Source organism: Hirundo rustica, chromosome 3, assembly GCF_015227805.2.
Source record: "Hirundo rustica isolate bHirRus1 chromosome 3, bHirRus1.pri.v3, whole genome shotgun sequence".
NCBI classification, from domain to species: Eukaryota; Metazoa; Chordata; class Aves; order Passeriformes; family Hirundinidae; genus Hirundo; species Hirundo rustica.
The window spans coordinates 91,454,183-91,467,274 of record NC_053452.1 but is presented as its reverse complement, the minus strand read 5'-3'; the positions used below and the strand labels follow the sequence as shown (position 1 = coordinate 91,467,274).

General features: G+C 38.4%; 1 protein-coding gene across 15 annotated transcripts in view; it reads right to left on the bottom strand.

Annotated features, from left to right (window-relative positions):
- DST (dystonin) overlaps positions 1 to 13,092 on the bottom strand; it is a 297,150-nt gene that overhangs the window by 162,568 nt on the left and 121,490 nt on the right. For all 15 annotated transcript variants that reach the window (XM_040059996.2, XM_040059997.2, XM_040059998.2 and 12 more), the window contains one exon: positions 2,184 to 2,350. In XM_040059996.2, coding sequence (XP_039915930.1) covers positions 2,184 to 2,350 — 167 coding nt within the window. The remainder of the gene's footprint in view (positions 1 to 2,183; positions 2,351 to 13,092) is intronic.

Here is a 13,092-nt window from a genome sequence, read left to right as displayed (position 1 = left end):
TTACCTCTGTTTTAACGGTACAGAACAAAAAAGGAAAGATACATAGAAAGGCACTGAAATCAGAGGAAGAATCTCACTCTCATTCCATTTGAAATGGAATCCAGGAGGAACATGTAACTTCTCACAGCAAAAACACATTAGGTAAGTTGGTAAACATTCCTGGGAAGGACACAATCCTTAGGTGAAGTTATGCTAACAGAATTAAATTAAGCTCAATGGAAACTGGCATAGAAGCACACAAAATGGGAACTCTGCTCCCCAGCCACTGAATCACTTGCTTTGTGCAACACACTCGAGTCAAAAGTGCCTGTTCCTCCCTGCTGAAACACTGTGAATGAAACTCATGGAGTAATGCCAGAAACACTGTTCCAACAAAGCAATTCAGTCGTCTCCCAAGGTATTAACATTTGCACAGCTGGAGGACAGGATTCAAGTTTTTCAATATTTATTAACTGATCTGTACCATAATTACAAGTTGCTTGAGCAGTAAAGGCTACACTGCTCTATGTAAGATACAAGGATCTGTAGAAGCTCTGGGAAATATTTTGCATTATTCCATCTCATTAAATGCCCCCCTTTTTCTTTCCCTCTCCAATCCCTCTGTATCTTTCATTTTGTTTATTTTTTCAAATACTTGCCTATGCCATGTTCATTCCTTTGGCTGCTCTGTCACAAGTAAAACAGCCTTGTCTTCTGCCAGCTATTTCCTTTTGTCTTGCCAATGTTATAAAAAGAGACTTTCTGGCTGGCATGCAACTCCTCCCTGACCAGCCACCCAGAACAGAAGCACAGCCAGAAAACAACCTCATTGACTGAGATGTAGCTTCGTTTCACCACCAAATTATGCATTGCCACAGCCAGCTTCTCTGGGACTTTGAGCACTGTGTGTGATGCTTACAGCCTTCAGACACAGCCTGTGAGGAAAAGGCTGCACCTGTCTCCCATTTTACTTTAGTGTCCTAATCCCCATAAGGATCACATGTATGCTGTGTCTGCCTAGACTTCCTTCTGTGGTGGGCCAAGTGGTCCCACAAGAGGAAATCCAACAACAAAATAATCTGCTTCAGGCTCTGTTCACTGGATGTGCATGAAAAAACACCAAAACTGCCTTTACTGGGGACACTCCTTCAAATTATACCAATGAAATCATGTACCCTTAAACTTCCTTATGATATGCTCCAGGGCATAGAGTACAAACTGCACGTGCTATCAAAAACCCAGAAAGCCTCGTGCAGTGAAGGACAAGTCAGTACACACTGATTAGCCCAGCAGGCAGAATATTCTCCCATGTGATCCTCTAAGACACAAACCTCCTTAGTCAGCTCAGGAATCAAAAGAAAATACCCAATAAAGAAGACATGTCACCAAGCAAGAGAGAACAGTAAAACACATCAGTGATTAAATCTCTGGCAAGCTTGATGCCAAAGTCAGCTTTGTCAAGAGAGACCTGTTCTCACTTAGAATCCAGAATTAGAAATCCTCTTCTGTCAGTAGATGTCTTCAGCTGTATTTCAAGTTAATATCCTGTACCCTTTAGTCTCTAGTCACAGCCACCAGTGACTCTACAATGTCTGCTTAACTTTGGAAGATTACGGTCACAAAAGCACAAATCCTCCTTCATCCTTTCACTGGGAACATTCACGCCAGCTGGTCACATTTTCCATGAGAATACCCTTTTACAGGAAATGCATCTCAGAGTAGGTCTGGGCTCCACACATAAACACTGAAGAAGCTCTGCACTCCAGGCCATCCAAGGGTAAAGTCATACAAGGAAGAAAACAGGGATCTCAGACATATCCCCGATCATACAGCAGTTGTTGATGGCTTTCACCAGCAGTGCAGTTCTGGACTTTGGTGATCAGCTCTGCCTCTACACCATCTGCACTTAAACATTGGTATGACAAAAAAGAACTGTAGACAAGACTGAATTCTGGAAACATACTTCCTAGCAGCTTGAACATGCCCTATGAAAGATGTACAGGGTTCCTGGAAAGACTTCTCTGGGGAAGGAGGGGCATGCAAAGGTTAATGAGCCTTCTGCAAAGAGCAGGAAATCACTGAGGAAGAGTCAGTGTCATCTCCACAGCTGCAGTTCTATTACAACATAAAACACAGAGCCCCCTCTCTCTGTACATTAAAATGCTGTAATTGACATTTTCCAAGGGAGCAAACAGCGTACTTGCCTGTATTTATGAATGATGGCATTAAATAACCTTCCATCGCGCCAGCAGGTAGTGAAATTTTCACAGCGTACTCCAGCATAACCTTCTGTTGTTTGCTGCGACCACAGGAGCAGTCTCTCTTTAGCAGACATGTCCTCTGACTCCCCAGTAACATGGATATCAGATATCTAAAACACAGTTAATGTAAAAATTACAGTTACATCTAATCCACAAGAATGTTTAAAATATTGCAGAAAACCATTCTGCATTGCTGGAGAATTTATTGTCCGGTATCTACATACATGAATATGATGATTATTTAGATGCTGTATTAATATTCTTTCATGCCTTATCCTTATGCACTCTTAGTATCTTCAATACGAAATACAAAATTCACAGTTTTCTTCAGTTTCTCAGTCTCCTAATTTCTGGGTACAATATAATACTAATGCAAAATACTTCACAGTTTATTTGTGCTGATAATACAATCTATTTTTATGTACAACACCTATTATGCATAAATGCTATCTAAGCATATATAAAATGCAATATGTTCTATATGTATATAGTCACACTTATACAATAACCATATTTACACTATTCATCATTTATTTAGCTACGAAGTTCCTCTCTTAAAACAGTTTAATTTATAATACATGTTCTGGAATTCAGTAACAAAACAGTCATTCTGAGTGAAAACTGATACCAATAGTTTTAAGATAAAGCTTTCTGAGAAGTATTTTAGGAATTATAAATTTAATTTAGGATTATAAATAAAAATTTTGTCTGATCAAGAAGATTCAGTTTTGTATAATCTAAGGATTATCAAATCCATATCAGGGAAAACAGGAAAGTATTGGGAATTTTACATTAAATCATCCCATAATGAAGTTCTGTCCATTTCCTTGGAAAACTACCACAGCATAAATATGAAGCAGACTTTTCCCTGATTTGCACATGTATTGTTTGTACCTCATGTTACAGAAATTGTACTCAATGTAAAGGTAAACTCTCAAAAGGAAGAAAAATAAGATGTGCCTTGACAAAGGAAGTGCTCTAGCACATTGGCATTTTTCTGACTGCCTTTTACCACTTATCCAAACAAGAGACAATATAAGGGGTTACTATGAACTACATAGGAACCCATGTACCACAAGGCACAATACAATAACCTGAATATGTAACTCAGCCATTATGAAAAGCACACAGAGCTGCTTGGGCAGAGGCAAGAGGGCTTGAGGCAATGCCACAGTTTGTGGTAGACAACAAGCAGCTCTGTGAGCCCCCCTGGAAGAGGCTGCTCCCCACGAGTTCCCACCCAGCACTGCAGAGACACAGGTCTGCTCTGCCTCCAGAGCCAGCCTGAGGCCACAGCTCAGGGCAGGTTTGCTCACAAACAACTCTGGGTGCTCGAGTTCGCTGCAGAAGAGCCATAAATTGAGCTGTGCTATTTCCAGCAATCCTGTTCCTGCATAAACCATGCAGCTACACTCATGAGGTCAGACAGGATGGTTATAACAACTCCAGGACGGTTATAACAACTAACACAGAGGTATCTTCTGTCTGGGCTCTGACAGGGGGAATTCCAACAAACTAGGCTGGAAATTATGGGGTTTTCTCACATTAGAGCCACACAAATCTCAGTGCCAAGAAAGATGTGAACCTTGACTCCTGATATTGCTATGTCATGGCCTAAGACAAGGTGGTGGAAAGCACTGGGAAGCAGGGAACTAAAGGAAGAGCCTTAAAGATTGCTCACTGCAATTTGCAATTTCTGCTTTACCACCTCTCATACTTTCAGGGAACGATGAGCATTTACACCTATACAGTAAATTATAAATAAATTTAATGGAGGAAAAAAATTTACATTACTTTTTATTCAAGTATCCACAAAATCACCAGTTGTGAATTAAGTCCTTCAGATACCTATCACAGGCCATTGTATCTGCTGGATCGATGTAAGGGAAAAATACAAACACCAGCGCTAGAAAGTAAAACAGTTTTAACTGTTCAACCAGCCCCTAAATAACCTGACAGCTTTTTTTGCATCCTATTGTCTCCAGCTTCAGCACATTTTTAAGAAATATCAAACAGAAGGGAAAAAACCTTTTTGTTTTTTCTTTTTTTTTCTTTTTTTTTTTTTTTTCTTTTTTTTTTTTTTTTCCAAAACACAGTAGGGAACACATGCAGCTGTGATCATTTCTAGGTATCAAAATCCTGCAAAGAGTATTTACTGAATGAAACAGAGATGGGATGAGTCTTGTATTTAAAGACAACAGAAAATACAACGTGGCAAAAGACCAACTCGTAATCACTCTTAAAATTTTCTTGTAAAAAGCTAGGGAACTCAGCTGTAGTGCAAGACTTTTTCCCTGTAGGTTTGCTTTATAGTTTGGTATTTCAAAGCAAGAAAGCAAACAAAATGTTTTTTCAGTAGCTTAAGTTTCTATTCACCACAGAACAACCAGATCACAATATAAATGAAGTCAACCATTTACTGCTTATCCGGACAACGCTTCTGAAAGACATGATGTCATCTCAAAGTGCCAGATGTCTAGCATAAAAAAAAAAAAAACCAAAAAAAACCCACCCAAACCTATATTTTTTATCTGTCATTTTCAGAAAGTCCTCTGCATGTAATCCTTAATTATCAGATTTTTTAATATACTCTAGCACGAGCAAGCTAACAATGCAATTTGCTAATGGCCCTTCCTTACTGCTAAGTTCAAACCCCTAGCCTCGTTCACGGTTAATTGAGCAGGGATGGTTCTGTACACTTCAGACTGCAGAGAGTGCAAACACAGCATGTTTGAGTGCACATTAGAGTCCTCTGGAAACAAGCAGTTTCAAACATCAAGGTAACTTTTGAAGACTGTACTAGTATCTGGTGTTAGATATAAACAACATTTTAGTCATGGACACAAACACAAGGAGAACTTTGAACATGACCACTAGGGAAGCTCACAGTTGAAATTTTGGATGGCTAAAACATTAATTCAGTTTATTACGTAAAAGATCAACAGGTTTTTGATCAGAATCTTCCAAGCACCCTAGTTAGCCATCTGAAGAGAAAGGAAAAGGCTTTTCACTCATGGAGGTAGCCCATTTCACTATAGGTTAAGGAACATTAACATCAGCCTGAGACCTGAAACAGCCTGAGCACTTCTGTTCTATAAAGTATTTCAGCTTTCAAGGCCGGCCAACATTTCAGACTTTTTCATAAACACTGAATTAATATTTTAAGAGTAGAAGTGCTCTAAATGAAATAGAAATACTCAAAGTGAAATGGTGAGTCAAATAGTTATATTTTATTGCACCTACAAATATGGGCTCTAGCTTGCAAGATGCCCAATTAACTTGAAACTTCTTAACAAGAAAAATACTACCACAACAAAATAAGGTGTAAGAGAAAGGGAGAGAGTCCATCTTTCCTTTGATAATCCCATAAGGACAGTAGAGATACTCATCCACCAACGATACATTATCATCAATATTTCTAACATCATTTTCCACAGGAGAAAAACAGAAGGACTATTAAACTAAGAATGCTAGAACAGAAAATAAAGAGAAATCAAATCTTCTACTCATAAAATTTAGTCCTTCCAAAGCAAAGTTTGTGTGAACCTTTTGTATCCCACAAGCCTATCATTTACTCACTATGAACTGCTTAAGTAGAGCACATTTGTTCCTTAAGCATGGAAAGAACAAATTACAGCGTTTGCATGAGTTTGAGCAGTTGTTTGCCAGAGATCCAGTTCTCCAAATTATTTCAAAACCTGTGAATTAAAAATTATGCAAGAAAAAGCAACAGAGGTAATTCTCTATACAGCCCTCCTGTTTCAGGATCAAAGCCTTAACTGGCATGAAGTACTCTCTTTTCTTGCCTATAACTGGGAGAACGTGTTCACTTCTGCTACTGCACATGCATTTTCTCAGCCTGTACATTCCCCCTGCATCACACAGTATACAAAATCCAAAGCCTCAAGCTCTTTTCTTGCACTGATTTTAATGATAAAATTTGTAGCAGAGCAGACTGGAGAAGATTTTCCAAGAGATCAACAGTGATGCTGGACATCTGTGATTCATTTTCACACTGCAAACAGAAGAGCAAGACTCATACAGATAGCAAGAAGTCTTCCCTCTGATTCCATCTTATGCTAAATGTTTTGAAGCAAGTCTAAACTTGACATAATGTACTAAACTGCACAAAAGTATATAATGAGCTAGAGATGCATGATTGTGGTGGTGTATCATCTCTCTCCCAGACCACGCTATGATCTGAGAAATGCTTATTAGGCCTCAGCAGAAAGTAAGAAACTTTTCTGTCAAAGTTATTAATGAGTAGCCAAGAGCAGGGCTTCAGTAGATCCCTCCAAGCTGAGTTCTGTAATCAGGAAAACAGAGGTAATGAAGTAGCACATATTTGAACACAAAATCCTGATTTTTTATTTGCATAAGAAACCATGCCACAAAAAGAAACTCAAAGGATGTATTTCAGTAGAGGGGACCGTACTGTTTCAGAGGGTAAAATGTTGTATCTTCTACAGCGCAAATTATCCCACTGTACCAATGAGTTTTCCCCTGGTGTCTGCCTCTCAGTTTGAAAAGCCAACGTGCTTTCAACTGTCGGTCACATCTGAGGCACTGCATAAGCTGAGAGTACAGCATAGGTAAATTGACAAGGTAAGGGAAGGCTACCTATCTCTGTAAGTACAGGAAAGAAGATAGTAAAGCTGAGATTGCTAACTGTGAAATTTGTGTACCAGCTCAGGCCACAGGACCTTTGCAAACCCTTATAAATACCAGCCTCACTCAGTATAAAAAAGACTGACATGTAAAGCATTAAAATGCCTGCTTAGTTCTCAAAAATAATCAGAAGGATAGTGGTGATGAGTTTGTACAGTAATTAAAGTCTGAAATCTAATTTTTCCTGCTTTTGTTTAGAGGTCAAACCCTGGTGTTCTTAAAATTACTTACGCTGAAAATCTTGGGTTGTGAAAGGGAAGTGAACTGAAAGCTAGACATTTTAGCAGCCGAGGCATTTACCCTGACGTGTTGGTAGTTTCATATTCATGCAGTGTTTTATCAACATCAGTTGATGTGAGTGCTCAACAAAAGTATTTTTTCTCCCTTCCTCCGTGGTAACAAGAGATATAGACCTGGCTGTAATAATAAGTGCAGCAGTATTAGAAGCTGTATTTTTTTCCATTATACAGGAAAAAGTAGCCACACTTAGCTGAACAGACAAGGCCTCACACCCTTTTACTCAGCAGTGACGTTTTGTACAAATCAAAAAACATTCCTAAGCTGTTCCCGAATTCCAGCTAAGATTAAGAGGGCAAAGATCTCTATGTGTATTATGAGGTTATTTGTGCTATTGTTACCACGTGTCGTAATTGGGTGTGTTATCTATGTTTAAAAAAAACTAAGCTCAGACAAAGTATTGTTTGATTCCTGTTAGAAAAGTAAATTATATATGCAAAAGACAGTTAGCTCTTTGCTGGAAAGAATGCCTTAGGCATATGCCCATTCCCTCTGGTCATTCAATTGAAAGCTCAGATGTCCCCACTGAGCAAGGGGAATCAGTTTTGGACCACCTCCTGGTATCAGCATTTGACTCACATGTGCAGATTTCAGTTGTCCTGAAGATGGGCGGGGCAAAACTGGAAATATGGATTGAATTGGTAAGCATGGTTACCAAAAATTTGCTTTCCTTCAGACATTCTGCAACCAAGATTGTATTTTTGCTTCTTCTATTGTAAAAATAAAATTATCCTACCCTCAGAGGAAAATGGAATTTCAATAATTAATATTAATAGGTCATCTAGACAGTTTGGGAGGAAAGATCCTTTAAAAGAAGTGTAGAGTGCTATTAACATGATTAATGTTCACTCGTTCTATTTCAAGCTGCTTACATAGCTCTATCATTCTTCAGTTCCTACTGGTCATAACTGAAGAGAATTAGAACTTTTCCTTTCCTTGAAACAAGACCCAAAGAAACTACAAGACCATGAAGAGGCTGTAAGAAAGTTTACTGCAGATACTGAATGTGAACTCTAAAATTCACTCTATCTTCTAGCAGCATTTTAACATGAAAATCTTTTTTCTAAATTGGGAATCAGATCAAACTACAGTGCGAAAAATAGCACAAGAACATAACAATACTCCTAAAGTATAGAGTTATTACATAGCCTTTGAAAAAGATCAAGTGATATGTTCTGCCCTACAAATATCCTTAGTATGACAGCATGGTAAAAGGTTTATACACAACAAAGTGAGGATATTTTTATAATAGATAAATTACCATTCAAATACTTATTCTAAGCTAACTTTCAAAGATAATGTACTGTATCAAAATATTTACCTTGCGCCTGTTTGGTGCAATGCTAAATAATGCCTTTTCTTTTGGCAAATGGGAAAGTGCAGCATCAGGATAAAACCTCTCTTGTTCAAGTAGCGGATCGCTTTTGCTTTCAGACGGAAAGCGATACAACTTTTCACATTTACTGCTTTCTGAAATATTTTCAATGACTCTGCAAGAAGTTTTGTTCAACTCAGTTTCTTCATGTTGTCTGCCTAAAATGTGGATAGCAGAATCCGAAGTAGTTCCTTTTCTATAACAAAGGCCACTGGACTTCTTCGGGAATGCTAATTCTCTCCTGTTATCATATTGTGAACATTTCCTTTTCCATGCACAGTGTTCCTCTGAATTGCTCTTGTCTTGCTCCTTTAACCATGCGTCTGTTTCATCAGACCTGGAGAGCCTCTGATTATCACCACAGAAGTTCTCCCCACAAAGAGAATCACTCTTTGCTTCGCCCGAGAAAACTTCTGCTTTAGCAATATCAACTGAAAGGTCTGTACTCACAGGCAGAGCATTACCAGCCACTGTCACTCTCCCGGGGATGAAGTCGGCCAATCCCACACCCTTGGGATGAATCTTGCTGTTTTCTGAAATCTCCACTTCATACTTCCTTTTTTCTTCATTTTCTTTAACGTGCACTGAATCTGATCCCTCCTCAGTTGATTTCTTTCTCCTTTTTCTTCTGAAATATTTTCTTCCAGGGGAATGTTTATCTGGACTTAAGGGAGCTTTGGCAGGATCTAAACACTGTTCTTCCTTTTCAGCCCTCACACATCCACAGACATTCCCCATCTGGCTGTCTGTAACTCACAGCCGCACAGTTTCATTCATTCCCGTGTATTTATATACGCTTAAATCCTCCTCAGAAAGTTAAGAACTGCCGTTTCCACCGTAACTTCTTCCAGACTTCGCTTCCACCCGCCTCAGTACGTAGCCATTTTGCTTATGAGAAATGCACACGCAATAAACGCTGTGGCTCGGTGCCCAGGCAGGGCCTGTGTCTGATTAGACACTGTGGCTTATTTCTGGCCACCAATCCTCTTAAACAAACATCACTGTTCCAGCGTTGGGCTGTAATGCTGGTTGCCTTTCACAGAGATGACATAGCATTTATGAGCAATAGAAATTTCTCACATGCATTTTAACTTCCCGTTTCACTTGGTAACTTGAGCAAGATAAAGCAGAAAAATATGTAGCAACCTTTGAAACTATTAGCTACACTCCAAATCCAAAAGTAAGCAGCACAGTAAATAGCAGGGGTTTAGTCAGCAGACTTGTTTTGCACTTCGTATGTTTTTATTACCCATTCAATGATCCACAAATAGGAAGATTAAACTGAAGGATCAGAAATTGCTCTGACAGCTTGCTGGGGGTCAAGTTTTTATTTGTATATGGAATTTTCATTGCAGCTAATGCGACTTTTCACTGATTTGTCAGCTATAAATAACCCGCTGCTTCAATGCCATCATAAAAGCACAACAGCTTTGTCGGGGCAGTGACACTGTGTACTGGGGCTGAAACCTTGTAGCAGAGCTAAACCTTCTGGCAGATAAAAGTGAAACAAATCATAAAAGCCAATCTGCCTTGAAAACTGACTTTAAGATTACTGTTTATAAAAATGTAGCTTTATCTTCCTCCCATGCTCCTGCAAGGCATTTCTGTGTAGCTCTGAATAAAAGATCCAAGAAGCATCTAACTATACCTAAAACTAAGCTGAAGCTTTCAAAATGCAAGCAAGTCTAACCTATAGTATACTTTGTTTGGAAAAATATTTTTAACTTTCCTCTTTGTTTTTGTCATGGATTTATGAAATCTACTAAAACCAGCACACATTGTCAAGGACAGATGTGTATGGTTTCTCATGCTGAAAAAGAAGTACAGAGTGACTTGCCAGGCATTATCAGGTGTTACCACTGACTATCCCTTGCTTATTTGAAAAGGAATTGCAATCATAAGACCCAGAGACTTTGTCCCCAGAGGCCAGTTCCACTGAAGTATTCCACATTTTATTGACAGGATCTAGAATGAATAATACAGCAAAGATCTAGGAGGAGCTTCCAAAGAATTTCCAAGGATACAGTTGCTCATTGTTGACTACTCTCAGGGTACTGGGGTAAAATTTGACAGTAATGCTTAGAAAATTTTATACTGTAACACCACAGAATACTGTGACAGATGGGCAGCTATGAACAGGCACAATGCTAATGTGTCTTTTTTCAAAGTAGACATTTGTTCTATGACTACACTCTTTCATAGCCTCAGTTTGTATCTGTATTTGTGGCACGCTCAACATACAGGTGCTCTTGTGACATTTGCTCCCTTTACTCACAATGTAAAGTTCTATCCGAGTCTGTTTAGAAAATTTACTTTAGAAAGGTGACTTTTAGCTAAGACCAGAGGACCTACTTATTTAAAGCCTTTACTTCCGTATGGGTCTGTGTTGGGTCCTGACATGGGTCCCCTTTATTAACAGAAAAACACATTAAAAAAAATTCTAAATTACATCCCAGTGATTGTACAAAAATACAGCTCTTATGCCTACATATATATTTCTCTTTCTCATCAGAAAAGATGATTCAGGACTTTACAGTGCAATGGGCCAAGGCTGATTTAATTTCACACAGATATAGTTTCTGGTTTAACAACAAGATGCCTAGTAATAATATATGGTTAAAAAGATTGTAGTATAATGGTCTTAATATATATATAAATATTATCTTTATAAAGCAGAAATTATGTAAAATATTAAAGACACGTGTCCAGCATTTGAATGGACAACTGTAAATCTTCATGCTGTCTAATTCAAAATGTATTAATGTGACCTACCACTAGTACACTTTCCTCCTCCACAAATTTCACAGGGGGCAAGAATTTCCTTAAAAAGACTGCAAATTTAAATTTTCAGTGCAAGTGTATTTTTAAATTAATACTTGTGGGTATCAAGGTTTCTAAACAGTATTACGTTCAGTTATTTTACTGAGCTTTACTGGCATGTGTTTTGATACGTATTTCCTTTAAACATCTGTTTAACAGTCACCACGATACCACCTCCTTTCAAACAGAAAATATTCTTAAAGTACACTGTTACATACAAATTCCCGTAGATTTGGTGGCACACTGACTGTCACAAAAATGTAAAATAATATCCAATTCAAGATAAGTCAGAAGAAACACATTATTGTCATTTTACAGCTGACAATTACATTTTATAATGCAATCAGTAATTTACGTAGTCCCTGATCTTGCACATCCTGTTTCATTCATACTTTAAATTTTGATTATATTTCTTAAGAGTAACTCAATTTTTCAAAAATCAGGTTCCCCTGAAGTAGAATTTAAAAAGAGCAGAAATACAAGAATCCATTCTAAAGCACCAGTTACAAGGTCAGTGTTCCCAATAGTCCCACCCTATTTCTGCATATTCCAGGTCAATATACTCAAATGCACCTGGTATAACTGCAGCTAGTCCTAGAAGAGAGCCGCAAGGATGGTGAAGGGCCTGGAGGGGAAGCCTCGTGAGAAGCAGCTGAGGTCACTTGGTCTGTTCAGCCTGGAGGAGTCTGAGGGGAGACCTCACCAGGGCAGTGATCCCAGTACCAACCTGGCAGAGTTCCAGAAGTGTTTGGACAATGCTCTCATGTACATGGTGTGACTCTTGGGGTGTCCTGGGCATGGTTAGGAATTGGACTTGATCCTGAAGGGTCCCGTCTATCTCAGCATATTCTATGGTTGTTCTTTGATTTATCTATTTCTAAATATTAGCTAGGAATAAATGCATTTCAAATACACCTCTGCAGATGGTTAGCAGCCTCTACGCCTTTTTATCTTTCTAGACATAGGTATTTTTGAGACTTAATAACTGCTTTAACAATACTTACCAGCTGTCCCTGAGAAGGCTGTCCGCTCTCTATTAACAATTCTTTCTGCTGTTCCTTTTTTCCCCCCAAGAATCAAATAGTGATGTTATAGTCACTTTAACTTTTTAAGTCACTTATACTCTTGAACCAACAAAAACATCGAGGACAACAGAATTGATAAATTGCATTTTTATCAGTTGTCGGGTTTTTTAATAAAAAACCCTAAGCAAAATAAGCAAAGATGATAAATTTAAGTGCTGGTAACTAAAGAAAAAATTACCACTTTTGGCTAACTGAAATTCTATGAAGTCATAACTTTGGTCTCTGCAAGGAAGAATATAGAGTTAATAGCATTACACTAGAGATTCAGGAGAGGGAATCTGGAAATTGCTCCCAAAACCTTTCAGCTAGAGCATAGATAGATGAAATTCTAAAGGATCAAGACAGAGTCCCACTGAAGCCTGTGAGAACCACCACAACACAGTGATCTGACCACTCCAAGAGCTTTGGACACCTGACTAATCTGACTAGAACTGAATGGAAGCTCAGCAGCGGTTTAAGACAGAGATCCCGGTGATCAAAGCTGTTAAAACTACCACCAGGAAATGTTGTGTTTCTGTATCTTGCTACTGTGGTTTTTTTGTTGGTTTTTTTTTTTTTTTTTCTGTTTTTGTTGATATTTTTTTAAACAAAACAGGTAAAAGATACA